General features: G+C 35.3%; 1 protein-coding gene across 15 annotated transcripts in view; it reads left to right on the top strand.

The window, feature by feature from the left end:
• The window catches only part of HFM1 (helicase for meiosis 1), a 114,089-nt gene that overhangs the window by 28,671 nt on the left and 64,196 nt on the right, over positions 1-21,222 (top strand). For all 15 annotated transcript variants that reach the window (XR_006601817.1, XR_006601818.1, XM_013056164.2 and 12 more), the window contains 9 exons: positions 7,885-8,085; positions 8,169-8,257; positions 11,823-11,866; positions 11,975-12,076; positions 12,662-12,807; positions 13,769-13,863; positions 14,482-14,615; positions 15,403-15,450; positions 18,862-18,942. Coding sequence is in view for 13 of the 15 variants with exons in the window: in XM_013056164.2 (XP_012911618.1) it covers positions 7,885-8,085; positions 8,169-8,257; positions 11,823-11,866; positions 11,975-12,076; positions 12,662-12,807; positions 13,769-13,863; positions 14,482-14,615; positions 15,403-15,450; positions 18,862-18,942 (940 nt within the window). In the remaining 2 variants the exon portion in view is untranslated. The remainder of the gene's footprint in view (positions 1-7,884; positions 8,086-8,168; positions 8,258-11,822; positions 11,867-11,974; positions 12,077-12,661; positions 12,808-13,768; positions 13,864-14,481; positions 14,616-15,402; positions 15,451-18,861; positions 18,943-21,222) is intronic.

The raw sequence follows: 21,222 nt of genomic DNA, 5'->3' as shown, positions 1-21,222 counted from the left end.
GGGTTTTTCCCTATAAGTCCCATAAATGACTTAGTAGGAAAGTATGTTGTAGAAAGTTATAGTCAGATCTCATAGGTATGACATTATTAAGCCTTAATATTTGGTTGATTTGGTTTAATGAAACATAATTGCTACAAGTCTGTTCTTTACTAGTATCTAAAAGTCTTGGTTCTTATGGGTTTCAGATACCTATAATGACTAGTAATTTATTATGGTGGTTGTAATCAGCTGACTTTAATTGTATAGCAAAGTATGGTGGAGAATGAAAATAATTGCTTAGGTGATTACTACCCATCTTTTCACATTCTATGTGACTGGCATTATGGTAAGCACTAATAATAGATACAAAAGTGAAAACATATAGACCTGGCCCTTGAGGAGGATCTCATGGTTAATGGAGTACATAGACAGATAAATAATTGTATGCAGTTTTATATTTGTTCTAATTTTTTTCAATATCTGGGAAAACTTCTTGAAAAATAGTATGGTTTCATTTTTTCTCACTCCTATTTACTTCATAGCCTACTATAGTTGGACTTTTTTCTTCTACTACTTAGAATTTCAAATATAGTTCTATATTGTCAAATCTAATGGAAATTTTTGCCTGATTTATCCTTAATTTGGCAAAATTATTCATTTTCCTGTTAACATATTTTGTTCATATTCAAGAATAACAGAGACAATTTTTAAGTATATATAGTCAATAGAAACCCAGTGTTCGTCTTTCCAGATGTATAGGTAGAATCATACTATGTGTGCTCTTTTATGACTTGCATGTAACCTACAGACATTTCCATGCCATTAGATATTCTTCTTTAATATAGTTTTTGTGGTTTTATTATAAATTATTTATCTAATTATATGTGGCTTTTATAATTTATCTATTGCTTTAATGATGGAAGATTATTTCCATTTTTGCTATTGTGAATGGTGCTAAAGTTAATACATCTTTGAAAACATGATTTTTTTCCAGAATCTTTTTTTTAAAGATTTTATTTATTTGAGAGAGAGAGAGTGAGAGAAAGAGAACATAAGAGGAGAGAGGTCAGCAGGAGAAGCAGACTACCTGCTGAGCAGGGAGCCTGATGCAGGACTCGATCTTAGGACTCCAGGATCATGACCTGAGCTGAAGGCAGTTGCCCAGCTGAGCCACCCAGGTGCCCTATGATTATTTCTCTAGGATGAATGTCTAATGTGAAATAACTGAGTCAAAGGATATATAAAACTCTAAGGAAACAGTGCTTTCAGTAGATGGTATAGTCATTTATACTTCCACCATTAGCCATTTCTCTGTATTCCAGCACTGGATATTATAATAAATTATTGTTATTATTACATTTAAATAGTTGTCAGGGTGCCTGGGTGGCCCAGTCGGTTAAGCATCTACCTTTGGCTCAGGTCATGATCCTGGGTCCTGCAATCCAGGCTACCTGCTCAGCAGGGAGTCTTCTTCCCCGCTTCCCTCTCTTCCTCCCCCTTGCACACATGTACACACATGTGCTCTATCTCTCAAGTAAATAGGTAAAATCTTTAAAAATAAATAGTTGTCACATTTCTTGTTTAAAATGTACTTTATTTTAAAAATATGAACTGCTTTGATTTTTACTGAAGTAAGTATATTTTCTTACTATGTTATGTTAGTCACCATACAGTATTTCATTAGTCCTTGATGTCATGTTTCATGATTCATCATTTGCATATAACACCCAGTGCTCATTGCAATATGTGCCCTCCTTAATACCCATCACCAGGCTAATGCATCCCCTTACCTTCCTCCTCTCTGAAACCCTCAGTTTGTTTCCCAGAGTGCATAGTCTCTCATGGTTCGTCTCCCCCTTTAATCCCCTCCCTTCATTTTTCCCTTCCTTCTCCTAATGTCCTCTATGCTATTCCATATCTTCCACATATAAGTGAAATCATATAATAGTTGTCTTTCTCTGCTTGACTTATTTCACTTCGTTTACTCCCCTTCATTCCTTCCATGTCAATGCAAGTGGTGGGTATTCTTCCTTATTGATGACTGAGTAATATTCCATTGCATATATGGATCACATCTTCTTTATCCATTCATCTGTTGAAGGGCTTCTAGGCTCCTTCCACAGTTTGGCTATTGTGGACATTGCTGCTATGAACATTGGGGTGCCTATGCTCCTTCTTTTCACTACATCTGTGCCTTTGGGTCTAAATACCCAGTAGTGGAATTGCTGGGTCATTGGGTAGCTCTATTTTTAACTTTCTGAGGAAACTCTGTACTGTTTTTCACAGTGGCTTTACCAATTTGCATTCCCACCAACAGTGTAAGAGGGTTCCCCTTTCTCCATATTGTCTCTGACATTTGTTGTTTCCTGCCTTCTTAATTTTTTCCATTCTAACTGGTGTAAGGTGGTATCTCAGTGTGGTTTTGATCTGAATTTCCCTGATGGCTAATGATGTTGGACATTTTTTCATGTGTCTGTTAGCCATTCATATGTCTTCTTTGGAGAAGTGTCTGTTCATGTCATCTGCCCATTTTTTGACTTGATTACTTGTTTTTTGGGTTATTGAGTTTGAGAAGTTCTTGCCATTTGCAAATATCTTCTCTCATTCCATGGATTGCCTCTTTATTTTGTTGACTATTTCCTTCGCTGTGCAGAAGCTTTATAACTTGATGAAGTCTCAGTGTTCATTTTTGCTTTTGTTTCGCTTGAAAGAAGTTGCTATGTCCAATGTTAAAGAGGTGACTTCCTATGTTCTCCGGGAGGATTTTGGTGGATTCCCATGTCACATTGAGGTCTTTTATCCATTTAGAGTTTATCTTTGTTTATGGTGTGAGAGAATGGTCAAGTTTCATTCTTCTGTATATTGCTGTCCAGTTTTCCCAGTACCATTTATTTAAGAGACTGTCTTTTCTCCATTGGATATTTTGTCCTGCTTTGTTGAGGATTAGTTGACCATAGAGTTGAGGATTCATATCTGGGCTCTCCATTCTGTTCCATTGATCTGTGTATCTGTTTTTGTGCCAGTATCATGCTGTCTTGGTGATCACAGCTTTGTAATATAGCTTGAATCAGGCAATCTGATACTTTATGTGGAAAACCCAAAAGACTTCACCCCCAAATTGCTAGAACTCATACAGCAATTCAGTAATGTGGCAGGATACAAAATCAGTGCACAGAAATCAGTTGCTTTACTCTACGCTAACAATCTAACTGTAGAAAGAGAAATTAGGGAACCAGTTTCATTTTAAAAAAACTGAAAGATACCTTGGAATAAACCCAACCTAAGAGGTAAAGGTTCTATACTCTAGAAACTACAGAACACTTAAAAAAGAAATTGAAGACATCAAAAGGTGGAAAAACAGTCTATGCTCATGACTGGAAGAATAAACAGTGTTAAAATGTCTATGCTGCCCAGAGCAATCTATACTTCTCAACACCATTCCAATCAAAATACCAATGACATTTTTAAAAGAGCTGGAACAAACAATTGTAAAATTTGTGTGGAACCAGAAAAGACCCTGAATTGCCAGGTAAATGTTGAAAAAGAAAACCAAAGCTGGGGGTATCATGTTGAAATAAATTTTTTTTTAAAGATTTTATTTATTTATTTGACAGATTACAAGTAGGCAGAGAGGCAGGCAGAGAGAGAGAGAGGAGGAAGCAGGCTCCCTGCCGAGCAGAGAGCCCGATGCGGGACTCGATCCCAGGACCCTGAGATCATGACCTGAGCCGAAGGCAGCGGCTTAACCCACTGAGCCACCCAGGCACCTGAAATAAATATTTTTAATATATCAATCAATTACTTTCAGTTCTTTCTTTGTACCTTGTTAGGTCATGTTCTTTACCCTTTTTAAAAATTATTTTTATTAACATATAATGTATTATTATTATGCCCCAGGAGTATAGGTTTGTGAATCCTCAGGCTTACACACTTCACCCCATTCACCATATCACATACCCTCCCCAATGTCCATAACCCAACCACCATATCCCTAACCCTCCCAACCCCCAGCAACCCTCAGTTTGTTTCCTGAGATTAAGAGTCTTTTATGGTATGTCTCCCTTCCAGTCCCATCTTGTTTCATTTTTGCCTTCCCTACCCTCCAAACCTCCAACTCTGCCTCAGCAATTTGTCATATCAGGGAGATGATATGATAATTGTCTTTCTCTGATTGATTTATTTAGCTTAGCACAATACCCTCTAGTTCCATCTATGTCATTGCAAATGGCAAGATTTCATGTCTTTTGATGGCTGCATAGTATTCCATTACATATACATATACCACATTATCCATTCATCTGTTGATGGACATCTCAGTTCTTTCCAGAATTTGGCTGTTGTGGACATTGCTGCTATAACATTAGGGTGCACATGCCCCTTTGGATCACTACATTTGTATCTTTAGGGTAAATACCCAGTAGTGCGATTGCTGGGTCATAGGGTAACTCTATTTTCAACTTTTTGAGGAACCTACATACTGTTTTCCACAGTGGCTGCACCAGCTTGCACTCCCACCAACAGTGTAGGAGGGTTCCCCTTTCTCCACATCCTCGCCAACAGCTGTCATTTCCTTACTTGTTAATTTTAGCCATTCTGACTGGTGTGAGGTGGTATCTCACTGTGGTTTTGATTTGTAAGTTTTAACTATTTGATGATGGTGTTCAGATCTATTTTTATTGATTTTAAGGGGGGGATTCTCTGTGCTTCCTGGGTTTTGATGCTTGTTCCCTTTGCCATATTAGGGAAATTCTCTACTATAATTCACTCCAGTATGCCTTCTGCCCCCTCTCTCTACTTCTTCTTCTGGAATCCCAATTATTCTAATATTGTTTTGTTTTATGGTATCACTTATCTCTAGAATTCTCCCCTCGGTCTAGTAGTTGTTTGTCTCTCTTTTGCTCAGCTTCTTTATTCTCTATCACTTGATCTTCTATATCACTAATTCTCTCTTTTGCCTAATTTATCCTAGCATTAAGAGCCTCCATTTTTGATTGCACCTCATTAATAGCTTTCTGATTTCAGCTTGGTTAGATTTTAGTTCTTTTATTTCTCTAGAAAGGGCTTTTATTTCTCCAGACAGGGTTTCTCTAATATCTTCTATGCCTTTTTCGAGCCCAGCTAGCATCTTGAGAATCGTTGTTCTGAACTGTAGTTCTGACATATTCCAATGTCTGTATTGATTAGGTCCCTACCCATCGGTACTGCCTCTTGTTCTTTTTTTGTGGTGAGTTTTTCCACCTTGTCATTTTATCCAGGTAAGAATGTATGAATGAAAGAATATGTACTAAAGGGTGGCAAAGACCTCATAAAAAAAAGTATGCTAACCAAATCAGAAAAGACCCAAAACCAGGGGAGAAGAAAGGGGGAAAAAAGAAATAAAAATAAAAAAATAAAAAATTATATATATACATATATATATTAGACTGGTGAATAGAACAGAGCCATGCACTTGATTTTGGGTGTATTTTGGTCTCTTAGAAGAAACTACCTCCCAAAATTTTAAAGAAAGAAAAACTTATATACAAAAATAAGGGTAGACATGATTAGGGGATGAAATATGACTATAAAGATGAAAATTTTAAAAAGAATTCTAAAAAAGGAATTGATAAGTTGGTTGGAAAATAAAAGAGGAGGGATTGTGCTTAGGCTGGAGACTAGAACAAATTCATGTGCTAGATTAGGATATATTTTGATCTATTAGAAGAAATTGTATCCCAAAATTTTTTAGGAAAAAAAAAACACCTATATGTATGCAAAAAATAAGGTTAAATACAATGAAGGGATAAATATGACTATAATAATGAATGTTTAAAATGATTTTTTAAAGAAAGGTATTATTAAGACAAACTAGTTAGAAAGCATTGAAAGAGGAAAGAGGAAAAATTTTAAAAATAGAATAAGAAAAAATACAATTAAAAAACATTTCACTTTGCAAGACTAATGGATCATGGTGAAAAAGCCATGAATTTTATGTGTTGCTTTCCCCTAGCTCTGGAGTTCTGCTCTTCTCCTCAATAGGCGAGCTTGATCTTGGCTGGATGTTTTGCTGATCTTCTTTGTGAGGGGCCTGTTGTAGTGATTCTTAAATGTCTTTGCCTGAGGTGAAATTGTACTGCCCTTGCCAGGGACCGGGCTAAGTAATCTGCTTAGGTTCACTCTTGGAGCTTTTTTTCCCTGAATGCTTTCTGTAGTGCTTTGGAGGACGAGAATGAAAATGGCGGCCTCCCAATATCTGCCTGGAGGAGGTGAGGGCCCGGGACCCCACTCCTCAGTGGCCCTCAGAGATAAGCAGTCAATACTTCTGTCTCCCTGGTCACCAGCCGCACTCCAAGCTCACTTGGCCTGTGACTGAGCATTTCTGTCTCTGGCACATGACCCTATTTGGAGTCTCCAAACCCAGCAGATTCCTGCCACACTGCTCCTCCCAGAGCAGGAAGTTAAGCCTCCCTGGATCTGCCCCTTGTGGGATTCCTGCTCAAAGAGCAGTGGTCTGACAGTGCTTTGGATCATGGTTTAAGGTAACCCTGATCTGAAGGCTCATTCTTTGGCTCTGTCTCTGTAGTTGGCTTCCCTGCTCTGATACCTGGGAGCTCTGCCACACTCAGATACCCCTGACCTTTCTGTGACCCCGTGGGACCTGAGATTACACTGTCCCATGAGCGCTCCACACCTGCTTGGCCTCTGGAGCGATGTCCCTCAGTGGAGCAAGACTTCTAAAGTTCTGATTTTGTGCTCCCTTGCTCCACCACTTGCCGGGAGCCAGCCCCTCCCCGCACAGTCTTATCTTCCATCACTTCAGATTCACTTCTCCACTCGTCCTACCTTTCAGAAAGTGGTCAATTTTCTGTTCTTAGAATTGCTGCTCTTCTTCTCTTCTATCTCCTGTTGAGTTTGTAGGTGTGGTTTGATCCCTGTCTAACTGAACTCCTGGGTTCTGATGTCATTTCAGGCTGCTACTCCTCTGCCATCTTGTCTCTCCCCTGTTCTTTACCCTTTTTTCACATTGGGATAATAAACTTTTATTGATTTGTAAGCAGTTGTTAAATATCAGTACCCTGTAATTCTTGAAATTCTTTTGCCCTTTGTGATAATCACCACATCTGTGTATGCTACTTTCCTGTCTCTTTGTACAAATCCTCTTTGTCAATTTTCTCCTAAATTAGGGTCTTCACCCTTGGCCTTCTGCTCCTTGCAAATTAAATTCTTGTGTGACCTTATTTGCATACATGTTAACCTTGAAATGTTTTAATATTTCTTTCTCCTGCAACTAAAACTCATTAATCCATCTTCCTGTCAAAACAGTGGTCAGTTTCAGAGCAGGCATAAAGCCCAATTACTAACCAGATTATATGAAGATAAGGATTGCTCAGCACAGCTTCAGAAATTAACAAATGACTCAGGCATTGAGTGTGAAATGTACTTTCAGCACTATTATCTCTTAAACATTTATTTACTCTTTGTTTAAAAATTGTCAACCCTTGCTAATCTAAGCCAACCATTACTTTGCTACTCCTTGGCTATTATTTAGCACAACTCAAAGGAGCTGTCATACATATCTAGGCATAGTTCTGAAAAATAGGAAGGTTAATAATGATAGTGAGAAATTCAGTTTCTCTGCCAAAATCAATTTTAATTTTATTTTGGACTCTTGGGAAGGAAAATAAAACAAAATAATAATAATTAATTGGGAGTTTAGCATATTGAAAGGTGGGAATAATCTTAAAATACTGTTACCAATAATATTTACCAATATGTAAATAGAATAGTATCACTGGAATATGTAATACTGAAAAAGACAGCTTAATTATTTTTATACCTTGTCTTTAAAAGTGGTCTGTTATTGCGTTGTTTAGCCATAAAACTTGACTAGAAAGAACTTTTAATATATGTTTCTGTCATTTAAAGATTGCAGAATGGCTTTCAGATGGTGAAAGACCTGCGATATGCCTGAAAATGGATGAGAGACATAGGCCAGTGAAACTTCGTAAAGTGGTTCTTGGATTCCCCTGCAGAAGTAACCAAACTGAATTTAAGTTTGATTTAACCCTCAACTACAAAATTGCCAGTGTTATACAAACATACTCTGATCAGAAACCTGCACTTGTGGTATGGATTGTTAGTTGCTTATTTTTGAGTGTAATGTTCAGTTTTTAATATGATCAATCCAAGAATTATTCATTTATTTTCAGTTTTGTGCAACAAGGAAAGGTGTACAACAGGCTGCTTCTGTTCTTGTGAAAGATGCTAAATTTATCATGGCTGTGGAACAGAAACAGAGGTACATTTTCTCTTTTTTTGTTATTGGAGATGGGAAGACTTTTAGGGATTATCTAGGAGAGATGAGAAAACTGGGTTTGTTATTTCACCTTTTCAAGTTAATCAGCCTCTCTAAGCCTCAGTTTCCTCAGGTATAAATTAAGAATAAGAACAATTTGGAAGATTAAGTGAGAGAGTGAATCTTAGTGACACTCTGATCCTATCTTCTTTATTTCTTAGACAGTTTCGTGAAAGATTATTCATATTGCTGTCTTCATTTTTTTTTTTCTTTCTTTTCTTCTTTTTTTTTTTCTTTTCTTTTTTTTTCATTTTTTTTTTAAATCCACTTTGAATTTGGTATCTGTTGTAATCTTTCACTAAAGCTAATCTTGCTATTGATCTCTCAGGAGCCTCTAATACATTTGATCCCTCCCACCTTACTTCAAAATTCTGGACTCTATGCTTCCGTGATCATCCTCTACCAAGTTTCTTCCTACTTTGCTGGCTGCTCATTCTCAATCCTCTTCTATGCAGCTCTGAAAGGTTGGCATTCTGGAGGTTCTATCCAAGGTTCATTCTTTCTAATTCCACACTCCTGGGTATTTGTGTCTATCACATGGGTTCAAAGAATATATGGAATATATGACAGATGTCTGTCAGTTCCTAAATTTATAGCTCCATTCTGAACTGTAGTCTATAGTCCATGCCTAACTGACATCTCCAGTTGCATATGTAAGAGCATTTCAGACTATTGGAAACTAATAGTGATTTGAACTAAGGAGGTGACAGTGTTGATGGAGATAAAATGACATATTTGAGATATAATTAGAAGTAAAAATAAATAGGACTTGGTAATTGATTTCCTATGTGGAGGAAGGTGAGGGAGATGTCAGTGATAAACATGGCATGAACAACCAGGGAGTGCTGTATAACTAAGATGGGGAAACACTGGAAGAGGAGTTGGTTTGAGAGAACCATGATTCTATTTTGGATATATTGAATGAAAATGAATGGGGTGCCATTTTGAGTTGGTGTAGACCAGGAAAAGAGACTCAATTCTCCTTTGACCACTCATGTTCTAGCAACTCCTACAAGACTTTTTTGTGCCCATCAAGCCCCAGATTCTATTACCAAAGTTTCTAAATGTAACATGTTCGGCTATTTTGTACTCTGGTTTCTTTAGCTTTTTATTAAATACTTCTTCTGTTGTATAATGCATTCAAATAACAAAATATTTCTGTATTTTGGAATGTCTTAGTTAACTTCAGGAAGTTAATTGGTAGTATTCTTGTAATGAGAATGTTTCCTAAGCCTTTTTTTAAAGTTTCTATTTTTATCACCTGGTCTGAGCCTTTGGTTTTAATCCAGAAAACTTCTTGGCTACTTAAGGCAATGATCAAGCATATTGGGAAAATGTATGCATCCATTAGGTCATTTTGCTGGCAAAATCCTTTTCTATAATTAAATTGCAATTAATAGTTTCTATACCAGCTGGACTTGGTTTTTTAACATTCTTGATTATTAATTTTCTAAATGATTTTAGCAAAGATGGGGTTTCAAAAACCAATTTACCAGATCATTATGAAACTAGTAATAGTATAAACATGAACTGGAATTTTAAAAAAAGTATAGTTATAGAGGGAGGAGACAGTAAGTAGCAATGAGTAATTTGGGACCTTCTACTTGGGTGAATAAGCTAGTTGATCTAGTTGGGCCATGTGACTTTTAGCCAGAAGAAGATGTGGTTGTCAAGCAATGAGCCTTACTTTCTTGCTCAAAAACTAACTCTGAAGAAAATTTTAATAAAAATTGATAGAATTCTTTGTGTAATAGTAGCATCATTCATATAGAATTAATTATATAACTTCCTAAGATGAATACTTAATAATTAGCATTTGAACCCGAACCTATCTGTAAGAGTGAGAAACTGAAATAGGTAACCTGCATGCAGCCTTGAAACTAATTTCCATTCCATCCTCTCCCTTTTTCCCTGTTGTCTGCTGCACCCAATTTAGCTAATTTTGTTTTAGACAATCATTTTCTTATACAGAAGCATATATCATATTTCTCCTTTTCTTACTTCCCACTCTTTACCTAGTTACTCAAGGAAAATTTCTCGTCTTTCATTTTATTCTTCACTCTTTGTCTCTCCCTCCCCCCCACCCCCCTTTTTTATTCCTGATTTTCCAGGAATGAAATGTTGGTATTAGAAATGAATGTTGGTGTTAGTAACATGCTGGGTGGTGCAGGCTGTTGAGCAACTGACTCTTGGTTCTGGCTCAGGTCTTGATCTCAGGGTCATGGGATGGAGCCCCCGTTAGGCTCTGAGTCTGTTTAGGATTTAGGATTCTCCCTCTCTCCTGCCCATTCCCCACTGTTCTCTCTCTCAAATAAAGAAATCAGTCTTAAAAAAGAAAAAGGACAGAAACAGTGTGAAGTTAGGGGCCATGATTTGGAATTCAGTGCTGCCACTTTTTTAGCCGTGTACCATCGGGCACATTACTTTTTTAGTTTCAGTTTCTTTTTTTTTTTAAGATTTTATTTATTTATTTGACAGACAGAAATCACAAGTAGGCAGAGAGGCAGATAGAGAGAGAGGGGTAAGCAGGCTCCCTACCGAGCAGAAAGCCCGATGCGGGCCTCGATCCCAGGACCCTGAGATCATGACCTGAGCCGAAGGCAGAGGCTTTAAACCACTGAGCCACCCAGGTGCCCCAGTTTCAGTTTCTTAATCAAGGGTGGGATAACATGAGAATTGACTATCATATTACCATATTATTATTACCATATTATTACCATTTTGGCTAATTTCACTTAGCAACATGGCTGCTAACTTCATCCATGTTGAAAAAGGCAGAATTTTCTTTTTTTTTAAAGACTGAATAATATTCCATTGTGTGTTTTTGTGTGTGTGTATGTGTAGGTGTGTGTATCAGATGTTCTTTATCTATTCATCTGTCTCAGACACATATATGTTTATATATGTTGGCTTATATATGTTTATATATGTTGGCTATTCTGAATAATTTTGCAACCAACCTAGGAGTACAGATATCTCTTTGAGATACTGATTCTGGTTTTTTTGGATATAATCCAGAAGTGGAATTGCTGGATAATGTGATAGTTCTATTTTTAATTTTTTGAGGAATCTTAATATTGTTTTCCATAGTGGTCCATATTAGTTTACTATTCCCACCAACAGTGCACAAGGGCTCTCTTTTCTCTACATCCTCACCAGCATTTGTTATTTCTTGTCATTTTCATACTAGCCATTCTAACAGCTGTGAGGTAAGTTTGACTTCATTTATCCCTGATGATTAGTGATGTGGAGCATCTTTTCATGTATTGTTGGCCATTTGTATAAATTTACTGGAAAAATGTTTATTTAGGTCGTTTGCCCATTTTTAACTTGTTTCTTGTTTTGCTGAGTTGTAAATTTAGGGACTTCTGACTATGAAAGATAGGTGATTTTTGAACAATGGTATTGTGAAAATATTCTAATATCTGTAGCTTCAAAATGATTAATAAACTACGCTTTTATGTTAATGGGGATAACTCTTAATAATTTTATGGTATTTTTAAAATAGGTTACAGAAGTGTGCATATTCCATAAGAGATTTGAAACTGAGAGGTAAGTTTAGAGATTATTTCTGAGTAGGATTTTCAGCCATACATAAAAGGAGTCAATTATGGATGAAATGTTAACAGCATGATAACAGATGATACATTTCTATTATAGATATGTTAATACATGGTGTTGCTTATCATCATGCTGGTATGGAGCTGTCAGATAGAAAAGTAGTTGAAGGAGCTTTCACTGTTGGAGATCTACCAGTTCTTTGTAAGTAAAACATATTCTTGTGCCTATTATAAGATATTTTTGAAAACTGTTAAGAGAAAAAAAAAAGCTCGAGTATTCTGACTTATTTCTGCTTTTCTTCTAAGAATCTAAAATTATGTAATTACCCATATTTACACATTTTGCAGTAAACTCTGGCAGTTTTGGTTATCATGCTACTGAATAGTGCTACCTGAAGAGTAAGAATTTAATAGTTTTTTTAAGATTATTTATTTATTTGACAGAGAGAGGGATCACAAGTAGGCAGAGAGGCAGGCAAAAAAAGAGGAGGAAACAGGCTCCTTGCTGAGCAGAGAGCCCGACGCAGGGCTCAATCCCAGGACCCTGAGACCATAACCTGAGCCAAAGGCAGAGGCTTACCCCACTGAGCCACCCAGGTGCCCCAATAATTTTTTGATTTTAAGACGTGTTAGTTTACATAGTGATGTTCTTTTCCTTTTTGTTTTTCCTAAATTCCCTATATATGAGTTTTATTATATTTATAAGAATATATATTTTATAAGAAGATCTCTACTGAAGCAATAAAGTTATTATGGCTTGAAACTATTATTTCTTAATCTGATACAGTTACTACCAGTACTTTAGCTATGGGAGTAAATTTGCCTGCTCACCTAGTAATTATAAAATCTACGATGCATTATGTTGGAGGAATGTTTGAAGAATACAGTGAAACAGATATTCTACAGATGATTGGTAGAGCTGGTCGACCTCAAGTAAGTGACAATATTTTATTTTTGTAACTTGTTTTAAAATAAGGTAAGCAAAAACTGTTTTTTGTTTTTTGTGTACTTTTTGTTAAACAGATCAGCATTTCACATTCAGATTAGGTTTAAAATTAAGTGCAATAGAAAATCTGCTTTAATGGAGACATAGAAATGAAATGAATCTCACTGAGGAAAGATGCTGCCTCTGTGCCCTCTGAGTTTCCCTAGGCTATTGGTTTGGTTGATGAATGTGCATATACCATCAAAGGTGGGGTTTTGTTTTTTGTTTTTGTTTTTTTTTGAGGTTTTTTCGTTTTTTTTTTTTTTTTTTTTTTTTTTTTTTTTTCTGAAGGAGGATGCTATTCACATTTTAGATGGGACAATTTTTCATTGTTTAGGACTGTCATACATTGCAGAATGTGTAGCATCCCCAGGTCTTAAGGTAAAATGCCAATAGCGGTCCCCAGGTATTGTGACAGTTAAAAACGAGCCTATATACTTTAAGAAACATGTCCTACTCTAGCAAATATTTAAATAAAGAAGTCATTCTTATAGTTAATAGGGGAATATGGGAGAATTAGGAAGAATATCTTTTCAAAGAATGTCAAAATATTATATTATATAAATCATAGTTTTTATAAGATCAATTAGGTTATATGTAAACTACACCAAATCTTAGAACTTTTATCCAGTTGCCTAAGTTTGTTTTGATTTTACTGTTACCAAAATTATGTTATGTTGAAACTAAAGTAATGTTTTTACATCTATACTCTTGGAAGGTTTTTAATTAAATTTTCAGTGAACATTCAAATTCAGAAACATTTTTAAGGCGTTTTTGACCTGTTGTTTAAGACAGGCACTGCTTAATATAAAATGAAATTTATGAATTCTTAAAGAGGACAGGTACCAACATGTACTCTTTTTACTACATTTCTCTGTATGTGTGTGTGTGTGTTTTTTTTTTTTCCAGTTTGACACTACAGCTACTGCAGTTATTATGACTCGGTTAAATACAAAAGAGAAATATATTCAGATGTTAGCTTGTAGTGACACTATAGAAAGCAGGTAATACAAAAAATACTCTAAAATGTTGTTAATACCGCTAACATTTTTCCTATTCACATATTAAAAGCAAATTTGATTAGATTGTCTAAGACCATTGTCTTAAAACTTTTCAATAATCTAAGCAGAAAGTTTGTACCTTTTAAGAAGCTAAGAGTTAAAAAGGACAGTGTAATATTTTTATTCACTAGTTTCCTAGCATGTGGTAGTATGTATCCTTGTTATAAAAGGCCAAATTAGTAATAAGACTATAATTTTCACATCTTTTTACATCTTTATAATTTGTTTAATAATAGATAGACAATCTGGAACCTTTAGTAAAGTATATGATTGTAATACTCAGAGAATATTCAGTCTCTACTCTTTTTAAGTAATAATGTCTTTTGGAGCCATGAGATAGAGAAAAGTCTATAATTTTTTAACAGTTGAACTGATTTTTTTGTATGATTTTCTTATATATTTTTGAAAGTTATTTTTCATGAATTATTAATATAACAATGAGTATATTCTTTAATTATGTTTAATTATTGAATTATTCAAAATATTATTGCAGTTTAAAAAGGTAAGGTTATGGCATTAAAATACATATTACTAATACAAAGGTTTTTTTTTTCCTATTAGTTTACACAGACATCTTATTGAACATTTAAATGCAGAGATAGTGTTACATACCATCACAGATGTGAATATTGCTTTGGAATGGATACGATCAACTTTGCTTTATATCAGAGCCTTGAAAAATCCATCTCATTATGGTTTGTCACTTTGATTTGAAAAAGTAGTAAATTTTTCAAGCCAGTTGAGTCTATTTTTATACTTTTAAGTCACAGAATAGATTATAGACAGTAATAGGTAACAAATAAAAAGTAATAACATTCAGAAGTACATTAGCAACAAGAGTAGAAAAATGTGAGAAACCTTTATCTGTTTTACTTCTAGTCTTTTAATAAGGTTTGAAATTGGCACCATTAAATATAGACCTTTTAGAAAAAAATTAACTTGAATAAAAATAATAAAAATATCTAAAATTATTTTTTTAAAGTAAAAAGATTCTTGAATTTTTTCTGAACTTGTGTTCAGATCAAAGTATATAGTACTGCTGTTGCTGCTGGAATGTGCATCCTGCTTCTAAAGCTAACACACATCTGGTTATGTTGCTTCTAGAAGGTTCTTTCATAATGGTACATGTTATAAAGTAAAAATACTTGGAATTGCTGAATATCAAATTAAAACCTGATTTGTTGCAGTTTTATTCGAATGCACACAAGTTCAAAACTTTAAGGTTCAAAACTTTAAGCTCTCCAAGGGAAAAAAATACAGTATGCATGGTCATAGTTATACAATAAAAAAGCAAAAGATAACCAATTGTTTACAACAGTGGTTATTTTCTATAGATAGGTAAGCCTTGTTTTAACTTATTAAGCTATTTTTCCCCCTATTTAAGATTAAGTTAGATTACTCTTTTCTAATTAACTTGGGTCTATAAATATGAGTTAAGTCCTTTCTATTGTAACTTTTTGTGAATTTTCATACCTTTTATAGGTTTTGCATCTGGATTGAACAAAGATGGAATTGAAGCAAAATTACAAGGTTAGATGCATTTCCTTGTAAAAAAATTATATTTTATAAATTTTAATGAAAAAATAAGTTAGTGTGAAAGTAAGAATACTCTTTGGTAAATTATTTTTTTTAAAAAGTAAACTTGTTTCCAGAAAAAAATATATGAAGTATTTCTTTTTTACATGCAAATAAAGTTTAGCACATGTACTTTTTTTCTGAATTAATGAATTTATTGATTCTATCAGAATATCTTCCTTTATATAATGTTAACTTTGTTTTTATTTAAAAATAACCCTCATGTTTGAAAATATTGCCTATGGATATACAATTCTTCATTTTCTAGTTTAATTTTAATTGAATATATAAGCCTACCTTGATTATGGGCTTCTTCTTATCCTTACCTGCACTAATGATGTATTCCCATCAAATCCAAGCTTAATTTTTCAGTTAATTAATACTTGATTACCTGCCATTTCAAATATCAAAAAATTCTTGAGCCTTTATTAGGGTTAGAAAGTATTAGCTCTTCTTTGTATTGAGATTCTCTTTCAGTGAAAGAAAAAATTTAGATCCACCAAAAATATTTAGCCAATTTTCGGATACCTCACTGTCTCAGTTGGTAGAGAATGCAACTCTTGATCTTGGGGCGGTGAGTTTGAGGCCCAGAGCCTCACACTGGGTGGTACAAAGATAACTTGAAGGTGGAAAAAAAAAAAGATAAAGTAGTAGACATGCATATATGGAGGAGCACTCGTATTGTAAACTGTAGACCTGAAAATATTTAGCCAATTTTAATTTGTTCTCTACTTGGATATACAACATATGACATATTAAGATGCAGAGTTAAGGATGAAGCAGTAAAATTATCTTGACTAAAGAACAAATATATTGTTGAAACAAGGTGATAAGCAATAGCATATATTCATAATGGTTCTATTGAGAAGATATAGCAGATATATAAAATAGTTGTATTATTCTTTATTTACTGACCAATTTTGTAATGGAGTTTTTAAAACATATATTTTGATCATAATAATCAAATACACACAAGAAATCAGATAGTCCAAGATAGTCAAATATAGTCTTGCTACATTCTGATAATTGTAATGATTTAACTTTTGTTAAATTAGCAGAACCATATTTCATATTTGCCTTATCTTTAGTCATTATCAGATAACTAGATTTTGACTATAAAGAATGGCCAAGTTTATTATATAACTGAATTTAATATTTTGGTATCTCTGGAGGTCTGCCTTAAATCTCTTAGGAAGGATCCTTAGCATTCCTAAATTTGGTTATACTTTCTTGCTCATAATCCTCCAGTAGTTCCCTCCTCACTCTTAGAATAAAATGCAAACATTCACCAGAGCCCACAAATCCTCTTTGGTATCATCCTGCTTGGCTTCATTTCTTGTTACTTTCTACCTCTTTTACTCAACTGTTTATAAATTGGATCTCTTGCTGTTCCTTAAATACACCAAGCTTGTTTCCATATCCGGTCCTTCCACTCTATTCCTTATTCTTGGAACACTTCTCATATTTTTTACTTGTGATCTCCACCTTCATTTCACTCAAATCTTTGATCAAATATCAGCTCCTCAGAGAGGCCTTTCTGGACTGCCTTAATTAAATCTACCTCTTCAGAGAGGATGGTAAAACAATTTCCACGATATTGTTGCTATTTTCCTTTTGTTGGAAAGGTGATATGCTTATGTTGAAAATTAGGATGAACATATCCTTACTAAATCAGATATTAATTACATAGCTTTATATAAAAAATACATGAAAATTTAAAACCTTTAAAAATTCTTATTTTGGGGGCGCCTGGGTGGCTCAGTGGGTTAAAGCCTCTCCCTTCAGCTCAGGTCATGATCCCAGGGTCCTGGGATTGAGCCCCACATCAGGCTCTCTGCTCAGCAGGGAAGCTGCTTCCTCCTCTCTCTCTGCCTGCTTCTCTGCCTACTTGTGATCTCTGTCTGTTACATAAATAAATAAATTTTTTTTAAAAAAAATTCTTATTTTCTAGGTCCTTCCTTTCTGCTTTATTTTCTTTCATAGTACATTTCAGTGCCTGAAACTTTATTATTAAATTCTGTACTGATTCCTTTCTTCCATAAAATATAAGTTCTATAGAGAAGGAGCCATGTCTTGCTTACTGCTGTAAACCCAAAGCTTAGAATAGTGCTCAGTAATGTAATATGGTAAGTATCTTCTTTGACTGTTTAACTTCTTGCATGTTAATCATGGGTAATTAAGAAAATTAGCAAAGACTTCAAAAGCCTTACTTATTAACCAAATACTTAAAAGTTTATCAAGCTGCCTAAGCAGTGTTGCTTAAACTGAAGTATTTCTCCAAGAATTTTGCCTGTTAAGGGTTATGTTTTTGTGAGTGGCTACTCTATTTAAGATTGAACAGGATGGGGGTGCCTGAGTGGTTCCGTGGGTTAGGCCTCTGCCTTTGGCTCAGGTCATGATCTCTGGGTCCTGGGATCAAGCCCCAGATCGGGCTCTCTGCTCAGTGGGGAGCCGGCTTCCCCCTTTCTCTCTGCCTGCTTCTCTGCCTACTTGTGATCTCTCTCTCTCTCTCTCTGTGTCAAATAAATAAATAAAATATTATAAAAAAAAAAAAAGATTGAACATGTTGTGGCATTCCCACTCCGTGATCTGAATTAACAGTCTTCTGGGCTTTATAGCATGGAACAATGGCAGTCCAGTGGGCAGCAGGCTAGTATAATTGCTCTGATCTTCAGCAGTCAGTGAGAGGTGAACTTGCCTTACTTCCTGTTCAGAGGTTCCTTCCAGGTAGCAATAGTAACATGTTAATTATGCTGAACTAAGTACTAAAAGCATCATCTGAAGTAGTCACAAGTGGTTGCCTCAAGAGTGTGGCAAACTCAGAGGAGGGAAAAGACAGGTGTTTTTTTGGACAATCTTTGTAGATCTATTTGACTCTTTATATTTTGTATGTATGTATCTTTGATAAAAGTTAAAAAAAGAAAAAGAAAAAGAAAAGCACGCCACACTGGAAGTCAAATAGCAGGGTGGTTACATACACCTGGAGCAAGTAACCTAGCTTCTCTATTTCTTTATTTCCTAACTTGTGTATGAAATAATATTAGTACCTACCTTGTTATGTTATTATGAGAATTAAATTAAATGAGGTAATGCAAATTTTCTCATTTAAAATTTAAAGTTCCAAGTTGTAAATGTTATTTCATCACTTATTTGGTAATTTGTATTATTATTACTATTAGAAAGTCTTTTTGGCCTTTTCACTGGCTCTTTTATTTAATGAGTTTTTCCTTACCACTTAAGTAGGGACTACAGTTTTCTTATAGCAAATATAGAGAAACAGACCTTTAGCATGGTTGATCATAAATTCTATTTTGTGCTGTTCCCTTATCTTACTAAAATAAAAATATGTTTCTTATTATTGGACAGAATTATGTTTGAAGAATCTGAATGATTTATCATCTCTGGACTTGATAAGGATGGATGAAGATGTTAATTTCAAACCAACAGGTAATTTTTCCATTAGTTAGTAAATTTAATAATTGCTTAAGGCTAAGACTAAATTTTAAAATATGTTCTACTAAAATTTAGATGATACTAAAATTAAATTATAATCTCAGTTGTTGCAACAGGGTATCATATTAGCATGATATATTTATGTAGGAGTCCTATTTATAAAATTATAGAACTTTTTTTAAATTTATTTTTTATTTATTTTTGGCATAACAGTATTCATCATTTTTTCACCACACCCAGTGCTCCATGCAATCCGTGACCTCTATAATACCCACCACCTGGTACCCCAACCTCCCACCCCCCGCCCCTTCAAAACCCTCAGATTGTTTTTCAGAGTCCATAGTCTCTCATGGTTCACCTCCCCTTCCAATTTTCCAACTCCCTTCTCCTCTCTAACTCCCCTTGTCCTCCATGCAATTTATTATGCTCCACAAATAAGTGAAACCATATGATAATTGACTCTGTCTGCTTGACTTATTTCACTCAGCATAATCTCTTCCAGTCCCATCCATGTTGCTACAAAAGTTGGGTATTTGTCCTTTCTGATGGAGGCATAATACTCCATAGTGTATATGGACCATATCTTCCTTACCCATTCGTCCATTGAAGGGCATCTTGGTTCTTTCCACAGTTTGGCGACCGTGGCCATTGCTGCTATAAACATTGGGGTACAGATGGCCCTTCTTTTCACTACATCTGTATCTTTGGGATAAATACCCAGGAGTGCAATTGCAGGGTTATAAGGAAGTTCTATTTTTAATTTCTTGAGGAATCTCCACACTGTTCTCCAAAGAGGCTGCACCAACTTGCATTCCCACCAACAGTGTAAGAGGGTTCCCCTTTCTCCACATCCCCTCCAGCACATGTTGTTTCCTGTCTTGCTAATTTTGGCCATTCTAACTGGTGTAAGGTGATATCTCAATGTGTTTTTGTTTTTTTTTTTAAGGAAGCTTAATTTTTTTTTTATTCTTTAATATTTTTAATAATTTTTTATTTTTTATAAACATCTATTTTTATCCCCAGAGGTACAGGTCTGTGAATCACCAGGTTTACACACTTCACAGCACTCACCAAAGCACATACCCTCTCCCATGTCCATAATCCCACCCCCTTCTCCCAAACCCCCTCCCCCCAGCAACCCTCAGTTTGTTTTGTGAGATTAAGAGTCACTTATGGTTTGTCTCCCTCCCAATCCCATCTTGTTACAAAGCTGTCATCATCAAGACAGCATGGTACTGGCACAAAAATAGACACATAGATCAATGGAACAGAATAGAGAGCCCAGAAATAGACCCTCAACTCTACAGTCAACTAATCTTTGACAAAGCAGGAAAGATTGTCCAATGGAAAAAAGACAGCCTCTTCAATAAATGGTGCTGGGAAAATTGGACAGCCACATGCAGAAAAATGAAATTGGACCATTTCCTTACACCACACACAAAAATAGACTCAAAATGGATGAAGGACCTCAATGTGCAAAAGGAATCCATCAAAATCCTTGAGGAGAACACAGGCAGCAACCTCTTCGACCTCAGCCGCAGCAACATCTTCCTAGGAACAACACCAAAGGCAAGGGAAGCAAGGGCAAAAATGAACTATTGGGATTTCATCCAGATCAAAAGCTTTTGCACAGCAAAGGAAACAGTGAACAAAATCAAAAGACAACTGACAGAATGGGAGAAGATATTCTCAATGTGGTTTTAATTTGAATCTCCCTGATGGCTAGTGATAATGAATTTTTTCATGTGTCTGATAGCCATTTGTATGTCTTCATTGGAGAAGTCTCTGTTCATATCTTCTGCCCATTTTTTGATATTCTTGTCTGTTTTGTTTGTGTTGAGTTTGAGGAATTCATTATAGATCCTGGATATCATCCTTTTGTCTGTACTGTCATTTGCAAGTATCTTCTCCCATTCCATGGGTTGCCTCTTTGTTTTTTTTGACTGTTTCCTCTGCTGTGCAGAAGCTTTTGATTTTGATGAAGTCCCAAAAGTTTATTTTCGCTTTTGTTTCCTTTGCTTTTGGAGACGTGTCTTTTTTTTTTTTTTTTTTTTTTAATTTTTAATTTTTTATAAACATATATTTTTATCCCCTGGGGTACAGGTCTGTGAATCACCAGGCTTACACACTTCACAGCACTCACCAAATCACATACCCTCCCCAATGTCCATAATCCCACCCCCTTCTCCCAAACCCCCTCCCCCCGGCAACCTCGTATCTTGATAGAAGTTGCTGTAGCTGATACTGGTGACTTTGGGCAGAGAATTGAAATAT

This window comes from Mustela putorius, unplaced genomic scaffold, assembly GCF_011764305.1.
Source record: "Mustela putorius furo isolate JIRA1106 unplaced genomic scaffold, ASM1176430v1.1 tig00003853_pilon_pilon_pilon, whole genome shotgun sequence".
Taxonomy (NCBI): Eukaryota; Metazoa; Chordata; class Mammalia; order Carnivora; family Mustelidae; genus Mustela; species Mustela putorius.
This window is presented reverse-complemented; position numbering and strand designations above follow the sequence as displayed.